Source organism: Elgaria multicarinata, chromosome 5 (assembly GCF_023053635.1).
Source record: "Elgaria multicarinata webbii isolate HBS135686 ecotype San Diego chromosome 5, rElgMul1.1.pri, whole genome shotgun sequence".
NCBI classification, from domain to species: Eukaryota; Metazoa; Chordata; class Lepidosauria; order Squamata; family Anguidae; genus Elgaria; species Elgaria multicarinata.
The window spans coordinates 41,017,622-41,042,615 of record NC_086175.1 but is presented as its reverse complement, the minus strand read 5'-3'; the positions used below and the strand labels follow the sequence as shown (position 1 = coordinate 41,042,615).

Genomic DNA, 24,994 nt, shown 5'->3' with positions numbered 1-24,994 from the left:
ATATGATCAAAAAATATAATGATGATAGGGTTTATTCTAGTTGAAGTAACAAAAAAGGAGAACAGCTCTTAATGGGAGCCTTTATCTGCAAAGAGCTCTCCTCTTTTAAAGAAGAAGACAATTTGAAATGTGAGAGTGCTTGACCTCTTCAATATTCAGAGCTTGTTGGAAGCACAGGTCAATGTTGTAGCAAGCTGTCTCCTCGACCCACTCAACACTTATCAAAGGCTGAGCTGATTAAAGACCCTCTGGCAGTAGGCAGGCTAACGTGCGTGCAGGAGAATGTGCCAATCTGTACTGTCAGCAGGATTTAGACTTTCAAGAGGCTCTTAATCGTCTTTATGAAGAGTGTGTATGCCAATGAATTGCCGTTAATGAGTCGCTACATGCAATGGATCTGGGTGAAAGGATAAAAACAGTGAGGTGCTAGAAATTCCACTTCAGGGAGTAAAAAAACAACCACCCAGCTCATCTACAGCATAAAAGTGATGTGGAGTTTGCAAGAAAATATTGTTGTGCCTATAATTGAAATGTTATTGAAGTTCATTGTGTTTCTCCTTATATGTTTACCGTTTGAATGGTTATGACTAAAAGTCTTTAAATAAGAAAAAGAGCATTTATTCATTAATAGATATTGTGCTGAATTTCAAATGAAATGGTTGGCTTGATCACTTTGATGAGATAAATACACAAGGCATATTTTAGAGGGGGAAATTTTTGCTCTGACTTTAAAGCAAGGAATGTTTTATCAGAAATAAGTCTGACTTTGTACGATGGGACTCTCTTTCTTAAAGACCACAGCCTTAAAGACAAATGTGTAGAGAGTAGATCTGTCTAGTTGTAGTTGCTAAATACAACATCACCTGTTCAGAGGCAGTACATCCCTCCAATATTGTCTGGGGGTGAGGAGGCAAGGCTGACCATCTAGTTGTTGGAGAGGAGTGGTCAGCAAGACAGCAGGAAACTTAGCTTGAGGCAACTTAACTGTAAAAACAGGTCCAGGTCCGGGCCCGATTCAAAGTGCTGGTATTGACATTTAAAGCCCTAAACGGTTTGGGGCCAGGTTATTTGAAGGAACGCCTCCTCCCAAATGTACCTACCCGGACCTTAAGATCATCTACAGGGGCCCTTCTCCATGAGCCCCTGCCAAAGGAAGTGAGGCAGGTGGCTACTAGGAGGAAGGCTTTCTCCGCTGTGGCACCCCGGTTGTGGAATGAGCTCCCCAGAGAGGTCCGTCTGGCGCCTACACTGTACTCCTTTCATCGCCAGCTGAAGACCTTTTTATTCACTCAGTATTTTAACACTTAATTTTAACTTAAATTTAAATTATACTGTTTTAACTTTGTATTTTAACCTTATATCAATTTTACTGCGTGGTTTTATCCTGGTTGTGCTTTTTATACTGTATTTTGTATTTGTGTTTTTAACCTGTTGGTTGTTTTATGATGGTTTTAATTTTTGTGAACCGCCCAGAGAGCTTCGGCTATTGTGCGGTATAAAAATGTAATAAATAAATAAATAAATAAAAACAGCAGCTGGACAGGCAAGGGGCAGCAGGATCAAGAGGTCAGGGGTAAAGTTTTCCACCTGGAGATTGGACAGCCTGCTGGGTCGGCAGCAAGTATGTATGTCCCACTTTAGAGAAGGGAAGAAGGCAAAGTAGGATGGTTAGTGAACAATCCCTACAGCCTCCTGGCATCTAGAGAGGGCTTCGGATGAAGCATTAGTGGGCCTTGGGTGATATATAAACCATTCGCCTCCATTCTGAAGTCAAGATGAAGTGAGATCTTTCACAAGCATCATTTCCTCCTCTTCTTTCTCCTCCTCCTTTTTACACTGGAAATAAGCAGCAGGGAGAAGGCTATCAACTTCATGGCCTGCTTCTGAGCTTCCAGGCATCTGGCTAGGTACGGCTGTAAACAGAACACTAGACTAGATAGATCTTTGATCAAGCAAGACAAGTCTTATGTTCTAAACCACACATTTTATAAGATATTCTCTCATTGACTGAGCCAAGAATCCTTTTACTGGTGAGCCAAAATTGCATTAGAATATATTAATGGCTAGCCCCATAAAGAAAGAGGTGTTTCCTTTTTTTAAAAAAAAAATCTGGATTTGAGTAGGGTATTTGTTTCACTGTTAAATACAATCCAGTTGTAAATATTAATCCAGTGTCATGGGAATTTATGCCTTTAGTGGATTTTTGTAACAAAACCCTGAAGTAAATAAAGTTTTTGGCTCCACAAAAGAAACCAAGCTCTTCACTGAGGCTATCAGACATTCTGGCAGCTTTAGCTAGTGCTTTTTTTGCTAATCTGATCTCAAGGAAACCATTAATATCACCACTTCATAAAATGCCCAGAGGCTACTTCAGGAAGGTACCTCATGAATTTCTGGGCATGAAGACAATGGCACAAAGCTAGATTTGTTCCATGATCATGAGCTGTGATGGTAATAAAGTTACCTCCTAGGAAACAAAATAATTTATTACAAAGCACAAGATAAAACACTCTAATAAAAGCATAAGAAACCAACATTGTGCCAAATTACAGATTTTGAACTCTTGGCTTATCAGACTGACTGACTGAACTCTGTAATGCTTCCTACTTTTGCTTACGGGCTATTTTATAATGCTGACTGACAGCTGATTGTGCAGCACTCTTGTTCACTGTGAGAAAATTCAGCAGCTGATCCTTTGACTTTCTGCTTTAGCAAATTTGTGCCCAGATGGGGCATGAGGAATGCAGCACTTGCAGTGCTGTATATCCTGTGACGTCATGCCAGAAAATGTGATATCCGACGGGCCTGACACCACTGCACTAGCAACAGTCGTTGGCAGAAACAATGTAGTGCTTGTCACACAGTGCTGTTAGGTAACACAGCAGTAGCTCGAGAAGAGGTATGATAGTGGAAGTATGGGACAAGCATTGCTGGTGTTTGATCTCTGTGCTATTTGGAAGTGAATCAGATTATGGTGGAACAAGTTACAGTGGCACAGCCTTTGCATTTGATATTTGAAAGAAACATATCCTAATGGCATTGCAACTGAGGCCTAGTTTTCATTGAGCTGGATTGCTCCAAATCATATTGCTCCAAATTATATTGCTCCAAATCTGATTGCTAGTGTGACTGAATGCCACTCCATACAATTTTTCCCCAGTGCAGAAAACTAGATGTCAGGGAGAAGAATTCTAGCTAGTTTTCTGCATGCAGGACTTTTTTTTTTAATCTTGAGAAGAATCCAGCCACATTAGAGCCAGTGTGGTGTAGTGGCTAAAGTGTTGGACTGGGAGTTGGGAGATCCGGGTTCTAGTCCCCACTCGGGCATGGAAACCCACTAGGTGACTTTAAGCCAGTCACAGACTCTCAGCCCAACCTACAGGGTTGTTGTTGTGAGGATAAAATGGAGAGGAGGAGGATTATGTATGCCGCCTTGGGTTCCTTGGAGGAAAAAAGACAGGATATAAATGCAATAATAAATAAATGGAAAATTAAGCCCCCAGATGCAATCTGCAGTGATACAGCCCAGGCACAAATTTACCAGTAAGAACTAGATCTATGAGGCAACATGGAAAGGACTTGTCTAACATGCCAGGCACAAGATATTGGTGTAGAAACCTCAGCACAAACCATTCTGTAAGAAGAAACCACTCCTTATACAAACAAACTAAATAGAAACATTTTGTGATGGTTGGATGGTTAATAGTGAGGATATTGCTAGTGGTAAAGGTTGTTCCTATAACTAGAACGGCTGCTGTCTGGGTGCTCTCATTCCTTGCATGGTGATGTTTACCAATTTTTTATGGTTTTCAGAGCCTTCTATCTTCTACCAACCTTTTCAGGCCTGAAATAGTATTGTGTGGCATCCTGGTTATCCACTTTTACCAGTATCACACTAACTTCCTATCTGTTTTACTCTAGCATGGTAAAAATGCTATCATCAACCATCTCTGGCTCCTGGGTATTTGGGACAAGCAGCAGCAAATTGTTGAAGAATAGCTGCCCCTTGATAGTACATGGCACACAATGAGCTGTCAAGCATTCAGCCATGATCCCCACCATGTTCTGAAAGCATACCAGGTAGAAACAAAGGTAGTAGCCACCATGCACATCCCTAGTGCGTATACATTGTTATTATTATTATTAATACCAAGATGGATATGGTCTCAGAAAAGTCAGTTCTTCATTTTACTCACTAACAATGTATAAAACATTTTGCCATTACGTAAGTAGCTTTGATAACAAAGGCCATAGCTAGACCTAAGATTTATCCCTGGATTGTCCAGGGGTCAAACCTGTTCATCTAGGTGACACACAGGGGATCCAGTGCTCAGGCAGGGGCGAACCCTGAATGATCCCAGGATAAACCTTAGGTCTAGCTGTGGCCAAAGAGAATACTTATCGGCCAGTTTTTGGAACTAAAAAACAACTTTCCAAAATATTCTCTTTTGTTTTGCCCTGCAGCATAATGTGATGCATAAAATCCCAAGTCTCTAATATTGCTATGAAATAGTCTAGGGAGGGAAGGCGCTGTTTAAAATAAATTGGAGACGAAAGGTTTTCATTTGATTTTGCTTTACCGCTATTGCCTGCCAGATTACGAAAATGAAATGAACCCCTAAAAGTGCAACATTTGTAGATCTGGGTAGGATGCTGTCATTAATTTATGAGAGATTTTATGTGTTTTGAAGAAGTTAATACTCTACTTTGAGAGCAAAACACCCAGCAACTCTAAACATTTTGCTACTTGAGCACCTCCATAACTGAATTTAATTCCATTGTTTGTTGCTGTTTTTATGGAGCCCTAAGGGTGCTTGTGTTAGTATTGCAGAATATCTGTTTTTGTGCATCTGGCAGGATACACCTATTGCATTTCAGAAAATCAGCAAAACATGAAGCTGCTTTGAGCAGATTTGATGCCTTCTGAAATCACTTCTCCCTTGGTAAATATTATGTGGATTCTCAATCAAGCTGGTGTCGTTAATCCCAAAAAAGTGTGCGGTGGGTGCCCAAGACTGAGCTCTTCTTCACTGTGGGGTGTTTTAGAGAGCCTTAAAAAAAGAAGAGTTGCTCAATGTTTAGCAAGATGATAACTGTGGTGCAGTCTAGACACCTTGTAGCCCATCAAGCCAAGCACAGCACACTAGCTCTCCATTATCGGTTGCCAGGTGCTTAACAAAACTCTCAGTTATGCAGTCTCAGGCAATCAGCTCATCCCAAAATACACCCAGATTTATTGAGACCCTGGTGGGCTACCATTCATAGCTGATGAGCTACATTTGACAAGTTGCATGGACTTGCTCTGATGGATAAAGGTCGTTCTAGTCAATTTTACTGTCCTCTCTCTCTCTCTCTGAACAAATACAAGAATCATGCAGTACAGTTCCCCAGTTAATAAAATGCTAAGACCTTTTCAATTAACTGTTCTGATAGCAGTCAGCTGCCAAACCTGTGTTCTTTATCCATTCCATACTTTTCTTGGAACTGCTCAAGTAAAAAAAATTGTTGGGTTAGAGAGTCAGCCATCTCCCAGTGGAAAATACAAAGCCAAACTCTAACTATATCACTGCACAAATATGCAGCTCCACTGAAGTTAATACTTACGGTTTTGGGAATATCGAGGGGCTTGTCAAAAATCAGCCATAAACTGGAATGCCCTGTGTCTTTCGCATCTTGGAGTTGTTTTAATTAGCTTAATTTGCATATCATTTTAATGAGGAAGGTAGTGTCAAACTACAACTGGTGGCCATAATACATTCATCATAATTTATTTATTTATTTATTGCATTTTTATCTTGCCCTTTGTCTAAGCTCAGAGTGCTGTCATGATTCTCCCTCACCACCTTCATCCTCACAACAACTCTGTGAGATAGGCTGAGGGGGATTGACTGGTCCAAGGTCTCCTAGTGGACGTCATACTGGGCCTGTTCAGACAACACACTAAGCCATGGCTAGGCCACTAACTCTTTTGCAGCAAATGTTTAAACCATCATTATGTAACTGTGGTTAGGAATGGTTCACACAAAACGCTAAGTCATGATTCACACAACACTCTAAGCCATAATGTTTAGCTCAAAATGCTTAACCACCGTGGCTTAGCATGTCATCTGAACAGGATCTCCCTAGGCCTAGCCTTACACTCTAACCACTGTACCGCACTGACTCACATTGTAGAATGTTTCAGTTCTGTAATTGATTCCTTCAGGTTGAAAAAAGAAAAGAAAAAGCAATTAACTCTTGAAAAACCCAGTCTTTGGAAAAATCCAAAACTTTGATTTGAGGTCCATTCGAGTTTTTGTTTTAAATTGTTCCCAGCTCCTTAAGATATTTTACTATCAATGTTATTTCTGCAACCATCAGATCTAGGAACTTCATCCTTCTTTGATTTTGTTTGTAATGGGCAGTCTCAGTTTATCAAAGCATACAAGCTGCATTGAACTAGCCTGGAGGGCTTTTATGTTCAGCCTGTGTGCCCTTCCCTCCATTCACCCATATGGCTTGTGTTACACATGACTCCTACAAGCAGGGATACTTGTAAAGTCATTGTTAGAGAAGTAGCCAGAACTGAAGTAGAAAGAAAACATATGTCGTTAAATAATATACATATAATTTGAGAACACTTGGGCTCAAAAAATGCATTGTTGGCTCAGAAAGCGCCTTGAACATATAACTGGTAGATGTATTGAAAGGATATTAAGTTGCGCAAAGTTTTAAGATGCTTTGATACCTTTGAAAGGAACCGATATTAAAATCCAACAAAAGAACATGTGTCATGTTGCACCAACCACAAAAAATCATGTGGTACTTTAAAAGCTAAGAAATATATTGTGACGTACGCTTTTGTGAGTTAGCGCTCACTTTGTATGATAACCCTAGTTCAACCTTCCCCTTTGGCCGTGCGGGCTAAGAATTACTGGAGTTGCAGTCCAACACATCTAGAGGTTGGGAAAGGGTCGGGGAAGGGTACTATAGCTGGAAACAAAGCCCAATGAAGAGAGAATGAAACAGCTGGGCATGTTTAGCCTAGAGAAGAGCAGATTGAGAGGAGACATGATAGATCTCTTCAAATACTTGAAAGGTTGTCACACAGAGGAGAGCCAGGATCTCTTCTTGATCATCTTAGAGTGCAGGACATGGAATAATAGGCTCAAGTTACAGGAAGCCAGATTCCGACTGGACATCAGGAAAAACTTCCTGACTGTTAGAGCAGTACGACAATGGAATCAGTTACCTAGGAAGGTTGTGGGCTCTCCCACACTAGAGGCATTCAAGAGGCAGCTGGACAACCATCTGTCAGGGATGCTTTAGGGTGGATTTCTGCATTGAGCAGGGGGTTGGACTCGGCCTTGTAGGCCCCTTCCAACTCTGCTATTCTATGATTCTATGTAATGACAAGGAGTGGTTTTATTCAGTGGAGCAGAAAAGGCCAAGAAAACATATTACCCTGCATATTTTCCAGTATGTACCCAGAACTGATATTCTGTATTTTAGTCACCACAATGACCCTTATGTAATTGTGATCTGACTGCCCTTGAGCAGGCTTGAGACAACACTCCAGTTTTTGCAAGGGGAAGCCTTGTTTCTCCAGAACTGTAAAAACACCTTTAGGCCTTTATATGTTATGCTTCTTCTTTAGATCCTTGCTTAAGTGACGACCCCAGAAGCCTAATGGGAAAACCACAGGCTTCCCACACTGCTTTTAATGGAGCTATTCCAAAGCAAGTTTTGGCACAGTATTTTCCATTTTCCCCCATTAGTGTAATTTAAGAGTAAGGTACCTTTAACCCACAGGTTTGCCTCCACAGTTCAAGAATTTTTGGCCCAATTTCAGTGTGGTAAGGCTATGCTGAAAAGCACGGTATTCAGTGTTGTTGCCATCTCATTTTTAAATGACCACTCGGAGCCAAAGCACACATTACTTTCTTTTTTACTCTAAAGTACATACAGGGGTCCCCATCTGGATCAGGACCCTAGCATGAGGGGTAGGGGGCTTTAACCCTTCACCACCCACCTTTTTGTCATTCCGATCAGGATCCTAGGAAATTATGCCTGAAATCTATATTGTAGTGATCTATTTGCATTTATTTATTTTATAATATTGATATACTGTTCCCTAACTGAAGATTTCATGGAGATTTAACTGAAGATCTCATGGAGATTTAACTGAAGGTTTAACAAACAGGATAAAAGAAGAAAAACAGAAGAAAAACAACATTAAACTTTACATTTTAAAAAACAAAGTTGAGATCATTGTTTGGCAATAAAAAATTGCAGGCAGGAGGGCAGCTGATCTGGACTGGGAACCTCAGCAGGAGGAAACATTAAAGATTCCCTCCCTCCTTCCTTCCAGCTAGGATCCTGATCAGGATTGGAACCCCTGTGCTTATTCTAGAGTAAAAAGAAGCAGAAGACATAGCTACTAGCTGTATCTTTAAAGTAGCACGTGCTTTGAGTCCCACATGCATTGTTAGCCCACCATTGTGCCACTGGGAAGATGTGCCACTGCTTGGCCTGGAAAAGGGGTTAAGCAACTTTTAAATGTGAAATGGTCTTTCCGTTTGGCTTTTTGATTTAAATTGGATGCTTCTCACTCCAAAAAGCCAAAGAAATCAAATGTGTAAACAAGGCATCGGATTAAGGCCTCACACTATCAGGTGTATGAGAAGCTGTGATAGATTGGGTACCACCTCTAAAGTGTGTGGGGGTGGGGTGGGCCAGGAGCACATTTGGGGCCTTTTTGCATCCAGTCAGGATAATATAGCTGCTCTGAATCTCAATAGTTGTGTTGCCTTCATTTTCTTTTCTTGATGGGTTTAGGGCTCCCCCTAGGCTCTTTGTGAAACAAGAGTTCACCCAGGAGGTGGAGGTGTCTTTTTCTGTATTTCATATGGAGGAGCTAAAATCAGATTGACTTGGGGATGCTACACTGGGCAAACTCTGAGAGCCCTTAAGAAAGCAAAAGCACATATTCCTTCGAATGATGCTTTCAAAAGATAAGCAGTATAACTCATTATAACATCCTCTGTTTGAAGCTTCCAAAGTTAGCAAGGAACAAACCCTTGCCAGTTTCTGTATGAACACAAGCTTTTTATAGAAGAACATTGCTGTGCCTGGTTATGGCTTAAAATATATCCCTTGGGCCAGAAACCATTGTTTCCGTCTTCAGCTGTTGTTAGAGAAAATTAAAAACACTCCTTTATATCTTTCCTGCAATGTCCCCTCCTGACAGTCTGCTTTCCCAAAATGTGAGCTTTCTAAAAAAACTCCTTACTAGCTACAAGATAGGCTTTTGTTGGAATTATGTATTTATTTTAATACATTTTCCATCAACCCTTTCTCCAAGGAGAACAGGGTGGCATATCTGTACACATCTAGGCACAAAGACTTTTCCTTGGTGACATTCATTGGAGTTTATTAAAGATGGGCTACCAGAAGACTCCCTTGAGTGGCCCAATCAAACAACAAAATCCCTCAAGTGTTTCTTCTGCAATGTATAGTACAGGGGCGGGCAGAAAGTAAATTGGGATCAACTGATAGTTGTCTGGGTAATTTGCTGTAGATTAAGAAGGGGTTCCAACTCCCAGTAGTTTAAACATTGCAAGTAAAAATCCAAGCAGAAAGAATTACCTGCCAGGGCTGGCCTTGTGCCAATCAGTTATCTTCCATTCTCAGTGCTCCTCACCTGTGAAGTAGTTGCCTTTGACCAGGTCATTGTGCAGTTCTGTGGCCAGTTTTAGAGATGTGTTAGGATCTCTGATCTATAATAATTCAGATGTAGATTTGTATATGAAGGTCATCCCAGTTTATAACTCATGTTTTAGAGTAGATCTGGGATTGGCAACCCAGTGCCCTCCAGATGTTTTGGACTACAACTCCCATTACCCCTGCCAGTTGGAACTAATGGGAGTTGTAATCCAAAATATCTGATGGGCATCTTCCTCCCAGCCATTATTTTGCACATGGCTCTGCTTGGTGGGCCTTGGGGTCCTAGTGAAAAAAACAAGTAGATCCCACAACCTTGAAGACTGCCCATCTCTGTCCTAGGACACAAAATTGGGTGGGATAGCTAATACCCTGGAAGACAGAAACAAACTTCAAAGTGATCTTGATAGGCTGGAGTGCTGGGCTGAAAACAACAGAATGAAATTTAATAGGGATAAATGCCAAGTTCTACATTTAGGAAATAGAAACCAAAGGCACAGTTACAAGATGGAGGATACTTGGCTCAGCAATACTACAAGTGAGAAGGACCTGGAATTGTTGTAGATCAAAAGCTGAATATGAGCCAACAGTGCGATATGGCTGCAAGAAAGGCAAATGCTATTTTGGGCTGCATTAATAGAAGTATAGCTTCCAAATCATGTGAGGTACTGGTTCTTCTCTATTCGGCCCTGGTTAGGCCTCATCTAGAGTATGGTGTCCAGTTCTGGGCTCCACAATTCAAGAAGGACGTAGACAAGCTGGAGCGTGTTCACAGGAGGGCAACCAGGATGATCAGGGGTCTGGAAACAAAGCCCTATGAAGAGAGACTGAAAGAACTGGGCATGTTTAGCCTGGAGAAGAGAAGATTGAGGGGAGACATGATAGCACTCTTCAAATTCTTAAAAGGTTATCACACAGAGGACAGCCAGGATCTCTTCTCGATCCTCCCAGAGTGCAGGACACGGAATAACAGGCTCAAGTTAAAGGAAGCCAGATTCCAGCTGGACATCAGGAAAAACTTCCTGACTGTTAGAGAAGTACGACAATGGAATCAGTTATCTAGGGAGGTTGTGGGCTCTCCCACACTAGAGGCATTCAAGAGGCAGCTGGACAACCATCTGTCAGGGATGCTTTAGGGTGGATTCCTGCATTGAGCAGGGGGTTGGACTCGGTGGCCTTGTAGGCCCCTTCCAACTCTGCTATTCTATGATTCTATATTCCAAGGCTGGGATTTGTCAGCGGACAATGTCATGTGGATTGAAGCCAGAATGTTAAAAGAACTACACTGGCTGCCTGTTAGCTACGCAAACCCCTAAACAACTTGGGACCAGGATACCTGGCAGACCGCCTTCCCTTATATATACCCAGATGACATTTATGATAGTCAGAAGAGGTGCTGCTTGTCATTCCAAGACGAACAGAATGTTGTCATGAAGAACCTCAACAGCGGGCCTTCTCTGTAGCAGCACCCACCCTCTGGAAAACCCTCCCTTATGTGGTTCAGGAGGCAGAAAATGTAACATTCTTCAAACACCCCCTGAAAACATAACTTTTTAGACTAGCTTTCCCTGGACTATAACTTATTTTGGTTTTATATGACATTTTTAAAGTTTTAAATCTTGATTTTGTATATTGTGGTTTTAATTGTAAACCGCCCAGAGAGCCTTGGCTAATGGGCAGTATAAATATGTAATAAATAAATAAGAATGTTGGGAAACCAGCTGTATAAACCAATGGTGATTGTGAGTACTTGCATAATATGGGAAGAAAGGAATCAGTAAGAGATTGGTGCCTTTTCTATTCCTAATGACCGCATAACTAATAAATTAATACCTTCAGTAAGCTGATACGTTTTATTTGTCCGATTCCTACCGAGATAGGCTTATGAAATGTTCTGAAGCACGCCTGTTGTCTGCCTGTTGTAAAGTTTTGTGTTATTCAGAAGGTGGGATATTTCGATACCAACATACCATGATTCAATAAAATATCACACCTGAGCTGTGTTATATATTGCTTACAATTTTTGAGGTCAAACGTGGCAAGAACCATCTGTACCAAACAGCTATGCTGAATTATTTCCTGACCTTTTCATCAAGCTGTCAAACAAAGTTGCCCGTTGTTCTGGTGAATGTGGTCACGCAACTGAACCTGTCAATGGAGAACTTGCATTATCTGCTGAAGCTTTTATCAGTTTCTTCCATCTTTTTGAATTCCGAGTGGGGTTCCCCCCCCCTTCTTCTTCACAGAGGTAACTGAACAGTTACCACATGATTGTGCCTTTTAGTTACAGCTGAACTGCTTCAAATTATTGCTCCAGGCGTGAAAGGCTACATATCATAGTGTGAATGCTCCAATTCATCTAGTTTCTCTACCCCGCTGCTCCCCCCCAGCCTCCACTTCCGCCTGTTGAAATTATTTGAATATATATTTCAATAAGAAAGCCCCTCTCCCTTCTGGATACAGCTGATGCGATTTCCAAGAAGCTGTTATGCATGACAGAAGCCATATGCTGCAGCCGTGTCCTGGCTGCCTGTGCGAAGCATCCATCAGAATGTGGAGGAGCTCCTCTGAGTTCTGCCACACGTCTTGCACAGAGTGAGAAATTGATGCGATGCTTTCCAAGTAATGAGCCGCAAAATTAGCATTACGGGTTTTAATTGTTATTAATGTCTTGTGCTGGCGTTTCTTGTTTCGTTGTTGGATGGCTATCATGTAAGCGTCCTTTTCCCCTCCACATTTGGCCTCACTCTGTTGGCTAGTGGTATTTTCAGAGCTTAATTTGAAGCACGACTAGGCCCAGTATCTCTTACAGCTAATCTATGTCACAGGGTTGTTGCGAGGATAAAATGGAAGGGGGAGTACCATTAGTGTCTCAGAATAGATGCGCCACCGGTTGTGTTTCCATGGTGGTAGGGAGTAAAAAAGGAGATAACAGGGGCATGGATCCACCCAATCCAAAGCCACCTTGTTCCCCCAACATGTTCCCAGAAAAGGAGATAAGGCCCTGGACATAGCACAGTTATTCCCTCCAATTACCTTAAGAAGTTGCAGTTTCTCCATGGAATCTTACCACCGCCATAGGATTGCGCTGTTAGACCTAGGAGACGTGTGTTCAGATCTCTACTCAGTTGCCTGTCAAGCATACTAGTGACCTTGGGCCAGTCACTGACTCTCAGCCTAACCTACCTTACAGAGTTGTCTGAGGTTGTCACTTCAGGCATTGTATTTGTGGTGGGGGCGATTATTAATGTGATGACTACTTGGTGCCATATCTGGTGGTCTGGAGCCAAGTAGGAACTTGTTTTCAAAATAGGATGGTGGAAATAACAGAAGGAAATATGCAGCCGGGGGGGGGGGGGGGCATTTTGCTGCCCTTTCTAATCTACTGCCTGATGTAATTGGCTCACTGAGCCTCATAGTAAAAACCTATAGGTGAGTTATTTGATACAACTGCTGCGCTAAAAAGTCCCTTTCCCATGCTTTTGTGCTATTTGTGCCATATGTGAAGGTTGTTGATGTGAAATAAAAATGGAAGAGAAACATTAAAAAAAAACCACCTAACATTCTAGTTAATTTAGATTTTATAATGGGTTTGCACAACCTGGAAAAGCAAAAAAGTTGTTCAAGGCTGGAAATGCTGTAATCCAGATTTAAACCTCTTCTATTAGTCAAGAGGACTCCTGGAAGTTTAGTTTCAGAGGCATTATGTCTGTATAAACCACTTGCTGGGGAACACAGGTGGGAAAGTGCTCTTGCATCATGTCCTGCTTGGGGGTCCCTGGTTGACAACTAGTTGGCCACTGTGTGAACAGAGTGCAGAACTAGATAGACCCTTGGTCTGATCCACCATGGCTCTTCTTATGTTATAGAATCATAGAATAGTAGAGTTGGAAGGGGCCTATAAAGCCATTGAGTCCAACCCCCTGCTTTAATCCACCTTAAAGCATAGCTAATGAATGGTAGTCCAGCTACCTCTTGAATGCCTCTAGTGTGGGAGAGCCCACAACCTCCCTAGATAACTGGTTCCATTGTCGTACTGCTCTAACAGGAAGTTTTTCCTGATGTCCAGCTGGAATCTGGCTTCCTGAAACTTGAGCCCATTATTCCATGTCCTGCACCCTGGGATGATCAAGAAGAGATCCTGGCCCTCCGTTGTGTGACAACCTTTCAAGTATTTGAAGAGTGCTATTATGTCTCCCCTCAACCTTCTCTTCTCCAGGCTAAACATGCCCAGTTCTTTCAGTCTCTCTTCATAGGGCTTTGTTTCGAGACCCCTGATCATCCTGGTTGCCCTTCTCTGAATCTCCTCAAGCTTGTCTGCATCCTTCTTGAAACGTGGTGCCCAGAACTGGATGCAATACTCAAAATGAGGCCTAACCAGTGCTGAACAGAGGGGAACCAGTACCTCACATGATTTGGAAGCTATACTTCTATTAATGCCTTTCAAAAGTACAGTTCCCTGGATCAGTACGGGTATAAACCAGTATACATTTGTAATGCTGAGATTTCTTATGGCTGGAATTGAAAGAGTTACTTTAGGCAAGCCCAGCATTTTGTTTGTGCCCAATATTTTGTTCATTGAATTCCTCCCGACTCCTCTGAATTGTAGACTCTGATACTGTACAATCTGTTTTCAAAAGTCCCTTCAGTTTTAAAAGGGGTACGTTATGGTTTCAGGTAGGGTGAAGTGGGGAGTCGATGTTCAAAAACCCAAGTCCAAATTCTCCTTGATTTTATGAAACTAGTTACATGGTTCTTTGTATCTCCGTTTAAATGTTTTGAGCTCTGCCATAAAATGTTTGCTTCAAAATTCTGACTGATGTCATTTTTTAAAAAGCAAAGTTGTCTGCTTTTGTAAGCGCTTGCATTGGAAATCTTAAGGAATGTGCTGATGAGTCTTGGGTTGGTGAGGGAGGGTTTTTTGTTTTTGTTTTTTAGAGATTGTTTTTATTGCTTGCCGGTGTTGAGATAACTTTTGACGCCCCTTTCACTCTTCTATTCTTTGAAAGCTATTGACAAAATAACTTTTTATTCTAGTTCTCCCAAAAGAAATACTTATATTTAAATCTATGGGATTATAATACAAGCTTTCCAGGAGTAGGATTTCCCCTCTTTTGTTCTTTGACCTCTGTAATGAAAAATCCTACACTGCCTATTTTATATTGTATTTGTGGCAGCGGAATCCTCTGATACTGGTTCATGATTATTCCAACTACTCTGGGAAGAACATTGTTTGCGGTGCAGCTTCTGTGAAGGGAGGGGAAACCGCCATTTGTGCTAGGATTAAAACCTCATGCAGATGTTAGAAAAAAAAGAGTAGCTTTATAGGACATATTCTGGCTGGGGACTGAGAAGAGCTCCAAGAGCTCTTCTCTTCTAAGAGGCAAGGAGGAGGCTGCCTGGAGGAAGTTTGCAAAGTAGGCGATGAACTGAGGAACAGGGAGTGTGGGATAAAGAGGAAGTGACCAGAAGAAACTAGAAACAGAGACAAGAAGAGGTTAATGAGAAATCTTACAGCAATTAAGGCAAGAAATAGTAGCATGCTAAACTGGAGAGAAAGACTGGAGTGTTCACAAGGCTGTGCAAAGGAAGCAGAAGCAGAACAAAGGAAAAGCTTTTGGTGTTGGAGACATGGGGCATGTCTACACGGGGCATTATCCTGGGGATCGCCCCGGGATCATCCCTGTGCATCCACATGACAAACAGGGGATCCCGGGAGCAGGGAGAGATGATCCCTCCGTTTCCCCAGGATATCGTCCTACCCTTTAATCACTGTTTTTCCTGCAGTCTCAGGATGATCCCGAGACTGCGGGAGGTGTGGCCCGCCGTCGCAGTTTCGTCCCAGCTCTTCGCGAGTAACCGTGAGGAGCAGGGGCACAGAGCTCTTCAGGAGCTCCGTGCCCATCGGGGGTGGGATGGGGGGAACGGGAATAATTTTTTTAAAAAAACACAACTTTTTCGTTCAAGTGCTCAAGCACTCATCTTCATTAAAAAATCAAAACAAAATGGCGGGTGCGACGTCCTCCCAGGACGTCGCACGCTGTGTGTAGACTGAGGGGGAGGATCTTGCAAGGTTAATACCGTGAGATCCTCCCCCCTCCCTCCCGCAACCCCGTGCAGTGTAGACATGCCCATGGAGTTGGAAAAAGAGATTACAAGGAGAACATAGCACTAAAAGGCATAGGACAAGACAAGTTGTGTGCTATTGCACAATAGGTAGGGATAGGCAAGGGAGGCAGCCAGAGGAACATAGGATAGTTAGGCAGCAGATAGAGAGTGCAGGGCTGAATTTCAACTAACCTGACCAGCCAATTCATTGGTTGCAGGCTTCTAGTTACCATTTAATTGCCCCATGATTGTTGTTTGTCAGCTTGCCAGCTGGTACTTTCTTAAGTGCTACTGTTTGCTTTGACTGAAACATAAATCTAGAATGATTGAGTTGCCGGCATATCATTAGGACCTCAGTAAAACACCGTTTTTCTGAGTATTAATGCTTCAAGCTCTTTTGTCAGCACTGATTGATTAAAACAGAAAAGAAACCTTCTGTAATATTCAACACCGTACAGAAAGCATTGATATACATGGAGGAATGAGGTTTCGAAGACCCCTCCCTTTCCAACAGTTAACCATTTTCAGGACAGACCTAAATCAATAGTAGATGGACATTCTTGTTTTATTTCTTGTTAATGTAAGAAATCGATATGACTAATCAATTTCCTGATTTGTTTATTTCTTTAGAAGTTGCTTTATTGTGAAGCTACATTTTCTGGGAGACTTAAAAAAATATCAGAGTAACTACCATGTTTTATGTTGTTTCAATAAACGAGAAGAGCTCTGCCCACTGGGAGAGACAGTGGTTGAACTACCATGGAAGGAAAGAAAACTCATTTACAGTCAGGGAAGAGCTAGGGGGAAGAGGAGGGATTCTGTTGCTTCCTTTCTGCTCAGAGCGGTTTCACACGTTTCAAAGCATAGACCAGGCTTTGCTTCTGAGTGTACACTGAACAAGGAAATACAGAAAAGAGTACCTGCCTGACTGCAAATACTTGTTCAATGTATGTGCATTTACTCTTTTAGATGTCTATTTAAAATCTCGTAGAGGCATATCTAGCATGTAACATGTGAAGCGGCTGGCAGCTATAGGTAAAGACTTTTACCCCTTCTATCAAGCATTTTTTCATCGATTGTGCAATGAATATTTGTACAAAGATATTTGGTCGGTAGCTACAGCATAAAAGTGGTGCTGGTGCTAGGTGAAAAGAATAATTTATTTATTTATTTATTTATTTATTACATTTTTATACCGCCCAATAGCCGAAGCTCTCTGGGCGGTTCACAAAAATTAAAACCACAGTAAAATACAGTATAAAAAGCTGTATAAGTTGTTTTCTATTTGTTTTGTGCTATCCCAGCTCTTAGGGATGATGCTCATTAAAATCTTTGCACATTGTTTTGTTGATATTTTAGTTCTCACTAATCTTTCAGTGTTTTATTTTAGCTACAATTAGTTTATATTGCTTTGGGCCCCTTTTTAGGCAGAAAGATTATGTTGAATTATGTTGGATTTTGTTATGGATAAAGTATTATATGTTAACAATTATATATTCAAGTAATCGGTTATGTATTGGAATTTTTTTTTTTTTTTTTTGGTATGGTATGTTAAACTGTTATGCTGGTTTGTATTTTATGTAGTAGTTTAATAAAAAAATTATAAAAAAAGAAAAGAAAAAAAGAAAGATGATTAATGCATTTTATAAAGATGATTGGCAAGCCAGAGGTCCTGCTCCTCGGGGGCTGTGCAGCTTTCGTGTCAGGATATGGTTTGCCTTTGGGGACCTTCTTGTCTCATCTACTCGGCTATGCAGCCCTGAGTGGGGATGATGCAGGTCGGTCTCACCAAATACTCAAGTGTAGTTGGAAAAGAGGGCCGGGTCACCCGACACCTGTTTTCAACTGAGTGGCTCGCCCTGATGGACAGGCTAGTTGTCTGAAGATAAAAGAGTTAGATTCCCGCATGTTCCCGCACAGATCCATGGAGGGGAGAATTTCACTGTTTAAATAAAGAGGCCCTAGTTTATCCCAAGCTCTGGTGTCCATATTTTATTTCTAGGACTTCCTTCTCCACTTGCAATTAGTTTATATTGCTTTGGGCCCCTTTTTAAGCAGAAAGATGATTAATGCATTTTATAAAGAAATAATAAATATTAAATATATTATACAGGTTGCTGTCTCAGAGGATCTTTGATGTGTTGAAACTGACTTCAGAGTGATTCAGTTAATGTGAATCTAGTTTAGGATTTACTGTATCATGAAACATTTATGAAAAGTGGATTGGACCAGGACATGATGAATCACAAACTTGTAAGCATGTATTGAAACCAACCCACCATTCCAGATTCCAGGCCTGATTGTAGTGTCTTCAGTATCTTAACCCTTGTTGCATGAACCGAACCAGGAACAGATGAGAAAGGAAAATAAAGAACGATAGCATTAAACATGTTCCTGCAATTCTTTGGCTCGTATTGAAACTATTCACGCAGTAATTTTCCAGATGGTGGGAAGTGGTCTTACTGAAATCCTTACTAAAAATCATTCTATAACGCTGCTAGTCTTAGAAAATGGATGAGCTAAAAGAAAGCCAGTTGATATTTTTTATTAGGCTAATTCTGCTATTGAGTGCAAGTACTCAAGCTTTAGTCCAGATGAATAAAAATAAAATATAAAGCACTCTTTCTCACTCACTTTTAAATTGATGGAGGCTAGTCCAAATTCCAGTTTCCTATGTTGTGCCCGTAGGGTGATATTTTCTTTTAAAAAAGAAATCTTCACGAAGGAAGCATGTGCTATATCTGACACAAAGATGAGTCAGGGTAGTAACAATGTTCTGGAAGAAGAATTTTTAGCAGGTCAGATATCTAAGTGCAAAGTTTACATGACCATTTGATGTTTTATTGAGCAGTGTTGTGAAGTGGAAGGGAGAGCAAGTCCTTGCATGATCAAAAGTAGACAGCTAAAGATTGACAAAACTGGGGGGATAGTGTCTGAAACTAAACATTATATTTAAAATTTTATTAATACCAGGCATCAGAGAAAAATACCTAACACCAAAGAGTGTTTTTTTCTTTCTTCCCAAGTGGTTGGGCTCTGACAATGAACAGTAGAGGTTGCAATCAGACATGTATCACTATAAAATGGCAACAAAACATAAAGATAATAACACTTATAGCTTTTGAACTAGGGCAGCATTGCATACTGTTAGTCCATAACAAATAAAACTTTCCCCAGATGTGAAAAATACATTTTATGTAACAGATAACCTTTATGCAGGGCAGTATGTATTCCAGATTTTTTTTAAAAATCTGGAACTGGCCAATTCAAATTCTATGCTGAATTATGAACTTCTATATAAAATATGTAGATTTGAATAATCTATTTCATTTTGCATAATTTCATCTGCATTTTCTCTGTTTTGCACAATTTATTGGGGTTGTGCTAGTCATGGGGAGGGCCAAGGAACTATGCTGGGCATTGAAGCCTCCACCGCTGAGCACAAGAAACCTTATTCAGTTACTCTCTCTGGCTTTTGAATTTTCCATAGGCAGTACCCATACTATGTCTTCCAAACACGTCTTCATGAAAATCAAGTCACGCCCTTCAATTAGGCAGAATGAGGCAGCCATCTCATGCAGTAGATTTTGAGTGTCATGAAAGGGCAACAAATTATCAGTTATTTAATTTGCTATGATAGTATTTTTACTGCCAGGAAGGAGAAGTGCTTGTGAGATTTTCTGCCTGAGGTGCCAAAATAATTTGACCAGCCCATGTGTCCTATGTACCTTCACTTTGAGAAGGTGCTGCTGTTTCCTGTTCTCCCTCTGGCAGCAAAAATGTCTAGGTTCAGCCCTGATTAATATATAAAATATCTCTCTGCGTAGAGCCAGAATGAGTAGAAACTTTTATCTGAAAATGAAAACTGAAATCTGTCATGGCTTACAAACAACCCTGCATGTATGTAGGAAAAGAACAGGGGGAGTGGGGGGGGGGACAGGAATTGAATCCTCACCCACCCTCCACCCCCACTTCAGAGGCCCTCCTTTAGTTCTTGCTGCCATCTAAGATACAGGATTGGTGTGTGGGAAAGGGCCTTTTTAACTCTCTCGTACTCAGGATGGTGATCACTCTGAGGCATTGTTAGTGTTGTGACAGGTGATGCCTGAGGCCTCCCGCTGAGGGTTTTGTGGTCCCGGGGTGGGGATAGGGATAAGAGCTGCCTGTGGGGCCATATCCCCTTGCACATGCAGTGTTTCGCAACCCAGGGTGGGGATGTGGTGGGATGTCCCCTCTTTCCCCAAATGGGGAAATCCTGAGGAGTGCCGATTCTATAATCAACATCCAAAAGACAAAGAATGTCTCACCTGCATAGTAGAGTAGTCACCCAGAGATCCCCATCTGCAGATCAGAATTTAATAAATGTGGCCCGATTTTCAGTCCATGAAGTTGTGTTGTCTCTTTATTTTTTTGCTTCCTTCACTCGCCAGTATACCAGGTTACTACATTGCCTGCTTTTGGACAGGTGGGGGGGATGATTTTATTTAAGCAGACCATTGTAGGTTTTATTATATATTCCGCTCTTGTTTAAAATGCTTTTGTTGGTTTTGCTGTAAATTGTTGTGGTTTTAGGTTGTAATTTTTATTTTGTTCTGCATTATATTGATATTTTTATATATTGCCTTGATTATTTTGGTAGAAAGAGCAGAATAGAAATCTTCATATTATTATTATTATTAATGAGTATATTATAATTTATTTAATACTAGTACATGAAATTGTTCTCTTTTGTTGTTGTTGCAGAACCCCTCTCAGCTTCCCTATGGAAAAGCTCTCTATGCTTATGAAGGGAAAGAACCAGGTGACCTCAAGTTTAACAAAGGAGACGTTATTATACTGCGGCGGAAAGTAGACGAGAATTGGTATCACGGGGAACTGAATGGAAACCATGGCTTTTTCCCAGCAAGCTACATCCAGTGTATCAAGCCCCTTCCACCAGCTCCGCCTCAGGGTAAAGCACTTTATGACTTTGAAATAAAGGACAAGGATCAAGACAAGGACTGTTTGACCTTCACCAAGGTAGAGTAAAATACAACTTCTCTTCTTAAGTACTTTCTGTGTGGTTCAAAATATGTTCATTCCAAATCCTCCAGAGACAGTAGAAGCCTATGCGGCAGGGTCTTGCTATTTACTGTTTTACTCTGTACAGCACCATGTACATTGATGGTGCTATATAAATAAATAATAGTAATAATAATAATGGCCAGGTTTAGTAGCACATTTCAATTATGAGGATGCGTTTTGAAGAAGAAGAACAGATCTTTTAAAAATTATTACTGTTGTTGTTATTATATAGAGCAGAAACCAGCATCACCCTACTCTAGCCCCCCTGTACTCAGTAAAAATTTGCTCCGGAGGATCCCCAGCCCTCCGGAGTAAATTTTGGGGACGGTGTTGAGGCTGCAGAGGGGAATCAGCTCATCAGCTCCCAGTTTGGTGAGAAGCAGTTCCATCAACGGAAATAATTCATTGGATTCTACCTATAATTTCTGGATGTTCTGAAGTTCAATGACATGGCTAAGCTAGTTTTAGGCCTACCAGATTCTCACATATGAGAGACAAGGTTTTAAACACAATTGGTTTCGTAGGACAGGATAAGATTATCATAGAATCAGAGTTAGAAAGGAGCACAAGCTATTAAACTGAACTCCCTGCTCCCCTTGATGATCAACTTCTGCATCTGAGCCTAAGAGCAGGCACATTGAAGAGAAGTGCTTCACAACAAATGTATACATCCTTCTGAGTTCAGAGCTTAATTGTCAGCTTTTGTTGACTATCGAGTACATTATGTTATCCACTGGAGTCTTTGACTTGTTCTTAGTTGCAGTGTGTGAGTAAGAACAAGAAATTAGGGGTTTGTGAGTAATTGCACAAGACTGTTGAGCTCTCAAGCTAGATGATTAGTTTCATGTTCACTTAGCCCTAAACCTCAGCAGTCTAATGTTATATACAGTTCTGTTGTAGTGCTGGCTACCCATCTAGCCTCAAACCAAAGTGGTACAGTCCAGGGAGACAATATTTTATTTCCTCCTACCTATGTTAAATGGGAGAGTTCTGGAGGGGGAAATTGGGCCATGCCGCATTGTACATATCCCCCAATCCTATTTCCATAACCATCCCGTTATGGGATACTTTAAACTGTTCATGGTTTGAGCAGGCCAATATCCTCATTTACTGCTATTTGTATTTCTCCCCTTCAACAGACAACCAATTGCCCTCAACATTTTCTGGAAGGCAGTGAGCATACTGTCTTCATCAGACCAGGGTACCTTTGGTGGGAAGGGGCTTTCCTTTTTTTTAATTGTACAAAAGAAAAGCCCCTTCCCACCAAAGGTGCCCTGGCATACCTATAATATTTTTGGCATACCTGAAGAGACCCCTGCATATGCAAATACCTCTGTTTTATCTGTGGGTGGCCCAGTTTCACTGCCCTACTAATAGGTATACGACCATCAAGTTTCCTTTTATTATATAGTGATAATAAATAATATAATTTATTGAGCAAATAAGATATGCTTTGGCTGGGAATATGAGGTTCATCAGATGAGCGTTTTATCACATGTTCACTACTGCCTACTTACAGATGTGTGTGTGTCCTTTAGCCAACATCCGCCTCCCGCTCCTTCCACTTATTTTTCCATAGCAAAATAAACCACTTTTAATCCGATTTTTTTTAAAAAAAAATGGAATGTGGCGTGATCTCCTGCTGTGTGCAGGAAAAGCAGTGTGATAAAAACAGCCCCTGAATGGGCCACATGATCCTTGTTTACTTCCTCTTTCCTTTCTGGGAAGAAAGAGAAAGTAATGAGGGACAAAAGCGGGGGTGGAGATGCAAGGGTAAGGAAATGTAATTTCCCCCCATGTGATGACTCTAGTCTCAGTGAAGGTACATTTATCTTCTCGTTTTTCCAGGAACACCATGAAAAATTAACATTTTTTGCAGGATATGGTTAAATATTGATCTAATCATATGGGGATGTATTCATAGGTAAACATCACTGTGGAACCTCAGCATTTTGAATTTCTCTGAGATGCAGCTATTTAGGGAGGGAAACCAGTAGCTAAACAGTATCAGGAGACTGCAGCTCCATGAATAAAAACCAGTCACTTGTGCATATCTTGTCTCCCACAGTTTGTATTCAGGTCCAGCCCTACTATTAGGCAGAGTGAAGCAGTTCCTCTGGCAGCTGATTTGGGGTGTTATGAAAGGACAGCAAATAGTTAATTTTTTATTTTTGTATTTCAGGTGCCAGAGGGGGAAGGAGAGGTGCTTGTGGGATTATATTATTATTATTATTATTATTATTATTATTATTATTATTATTATTATTATTATTTGCCTCAGGTGCCAAAATAATTTGCCTGGCCTTGGGTACTATCCTCCTTGACTTGAGGGAAACGGGACTCCCATTTGTTCAGCAATCTGTCTTGGGTCAGCTCTGCACATATTTTACTTTACTGGAGTAACTTTTTGACATAAATGACTGATGACTTGCTTCTGCCATAGCATTACGGCTGTGTATCATTTTCACGTTCAAGTTCCACCCCCCCACACCCCCTCCACTCAAGTAAGCATTATAACTGCTTTCTCATTTACCTTTGATCTCGTTACCATCTCTGCTGGTGCTTCTTCCCTGCTTCACCAATGGTTTCTTTGTTTTTGCCTCAGGGACTTTGATTGCCTCTCCACAGCATTTTTTTATTCTTGAGCGTTCCCCCTACTATACACCATCTCACCTAGTAACTGTGTCTTTCTTTCTTGTCTGTAGTTTTCTCTGACAGCAGATAATCTATTTCTCATCCCGGGACTTCACTCTGTCTTTATTTCATCAGGCTTTTCTGTGCTAATTGTAGCTGTCACCTTGCTGATGGAGCTCTTCCTCTTCAGATGCATTTGAGATCCCACACATGGCTGAAGTTAGTTAGTCAGCTCAGCTCCTCCATGAATGGCATGAGCTATCTATTGCCCCTGACATGATTTGTCAGTTGGATAAATTTTAGCCTTAAAATTTTCATTTCAACTTGTCTGCGAAAGAGAATGAGCTTATTTGCGTTCCCGAGATCCTGTGCTGGGGTTTCAGTCTCATCTTCATTAATGAATTTCCCGTTGAGCCTGTAGGATTGCACATGTCAAATCCAGCATAAATAATACCAGAATGAGAACCACTTTGCCCTACATTAAACGACCGATTCATTTAAAGTGCCGAATAGTGGTTCCAATTCACTTAAAGCGGCTGCATTAATAAATTAATAAATACGTTACAGGGACCAGTTCTACAAATTTACTAGTAAAACTTACTCCTAAAAAATAATGTTGATCGTTGCATACATTTCTTTTAGGATGGAATTCAGGTCAATGTTTTAAGTTTAAAAAAAATCAGAAATGTCCTCTTAGCCACAGTGTTTCTGATCAGGCGGTTGCAGTTCTTCTTTCATGTTGCCATTCACCACATTTCTGTGTGGCCATCACAGGTTCCTTCTACCGCATTTCTTCGATTGTAAGATGCCATCGATTGTAAGACACACACCAATTTCAGTACCACCAACAGGAAAAAAAAACACTAAGACACACCCGCGATTCTAAGACGCACCCCATTTTTAGAGATGTTTATATGGGGAAAAAAGTGCGTCTTAGAATTGAAGAAATATGGTACTAATTAAGCAAATAATTTGTTGCCCCTTTTGTTCAGAACCCTTTTCCAGCTCTCATGACCTATTTTTGTTTTAAACAACTCTGCCCACCACCCCATGACTGAGTCCCCTCTGAGCACCTGTAGAATTCCATTTCCCAAAGGGGAGAAAGTTTGTTTGTTCGTTTTGAAAGAAAGAAGAAGAAAAAGAGGTAACTAACTAAGAGGTAACCTGGAACAGGGTTACAGACAATTCCTCAGTTGAGTAGGGGAGGCTTTATTTATTAGAATATAAAAGGCATGACACAAAAGGAAGAAAAGGGAAGGCAGGGAGGAGGAAAACAAGAAAACTCAGGGACCAATTTTTAAATTTCAATGTTTTCATAATGACCGGGTAGGATAGAAAAATTCCAGAGAGAAGAAGAACAAAAAGAGCTGTGGGCGGTCTTCACAGCGGCGGGTTGGCACTGCCCGGCTACCAAACCCTGCACTATTGCTGGTGTGCAGCAGCAACAAGTTGTCTTTATGAGGGGAGGCACCGCAGGCTTTCCAGT

The 24,994-nt window shown here is 41.1% G+C and overlaps 1 protein-coding gene across 1 annotated transcript in view; it reads left to right on the top strand.

Annotated features, from left to right (window-relative positions):
- SH3RF3 (SH3 domain containing ring finger 3) overlaps positions 1 to 24,994 on the top strand; it is a 225,178-nt gene that overhangs the window by 127,911 nt on the left and 72,273 nt on the right. The window contains exon 2 of the mRNA XM_063126193.1: positions 20,554 to 20,829. Within this exon, the coding sequence (XP_062982263.1) occupies positions 20,554 to 20,829 (276 nt within the window). The remainder of the gene's footprint in view (positions 1 to 20,553; positions 20,830 to 24,994) is intronic.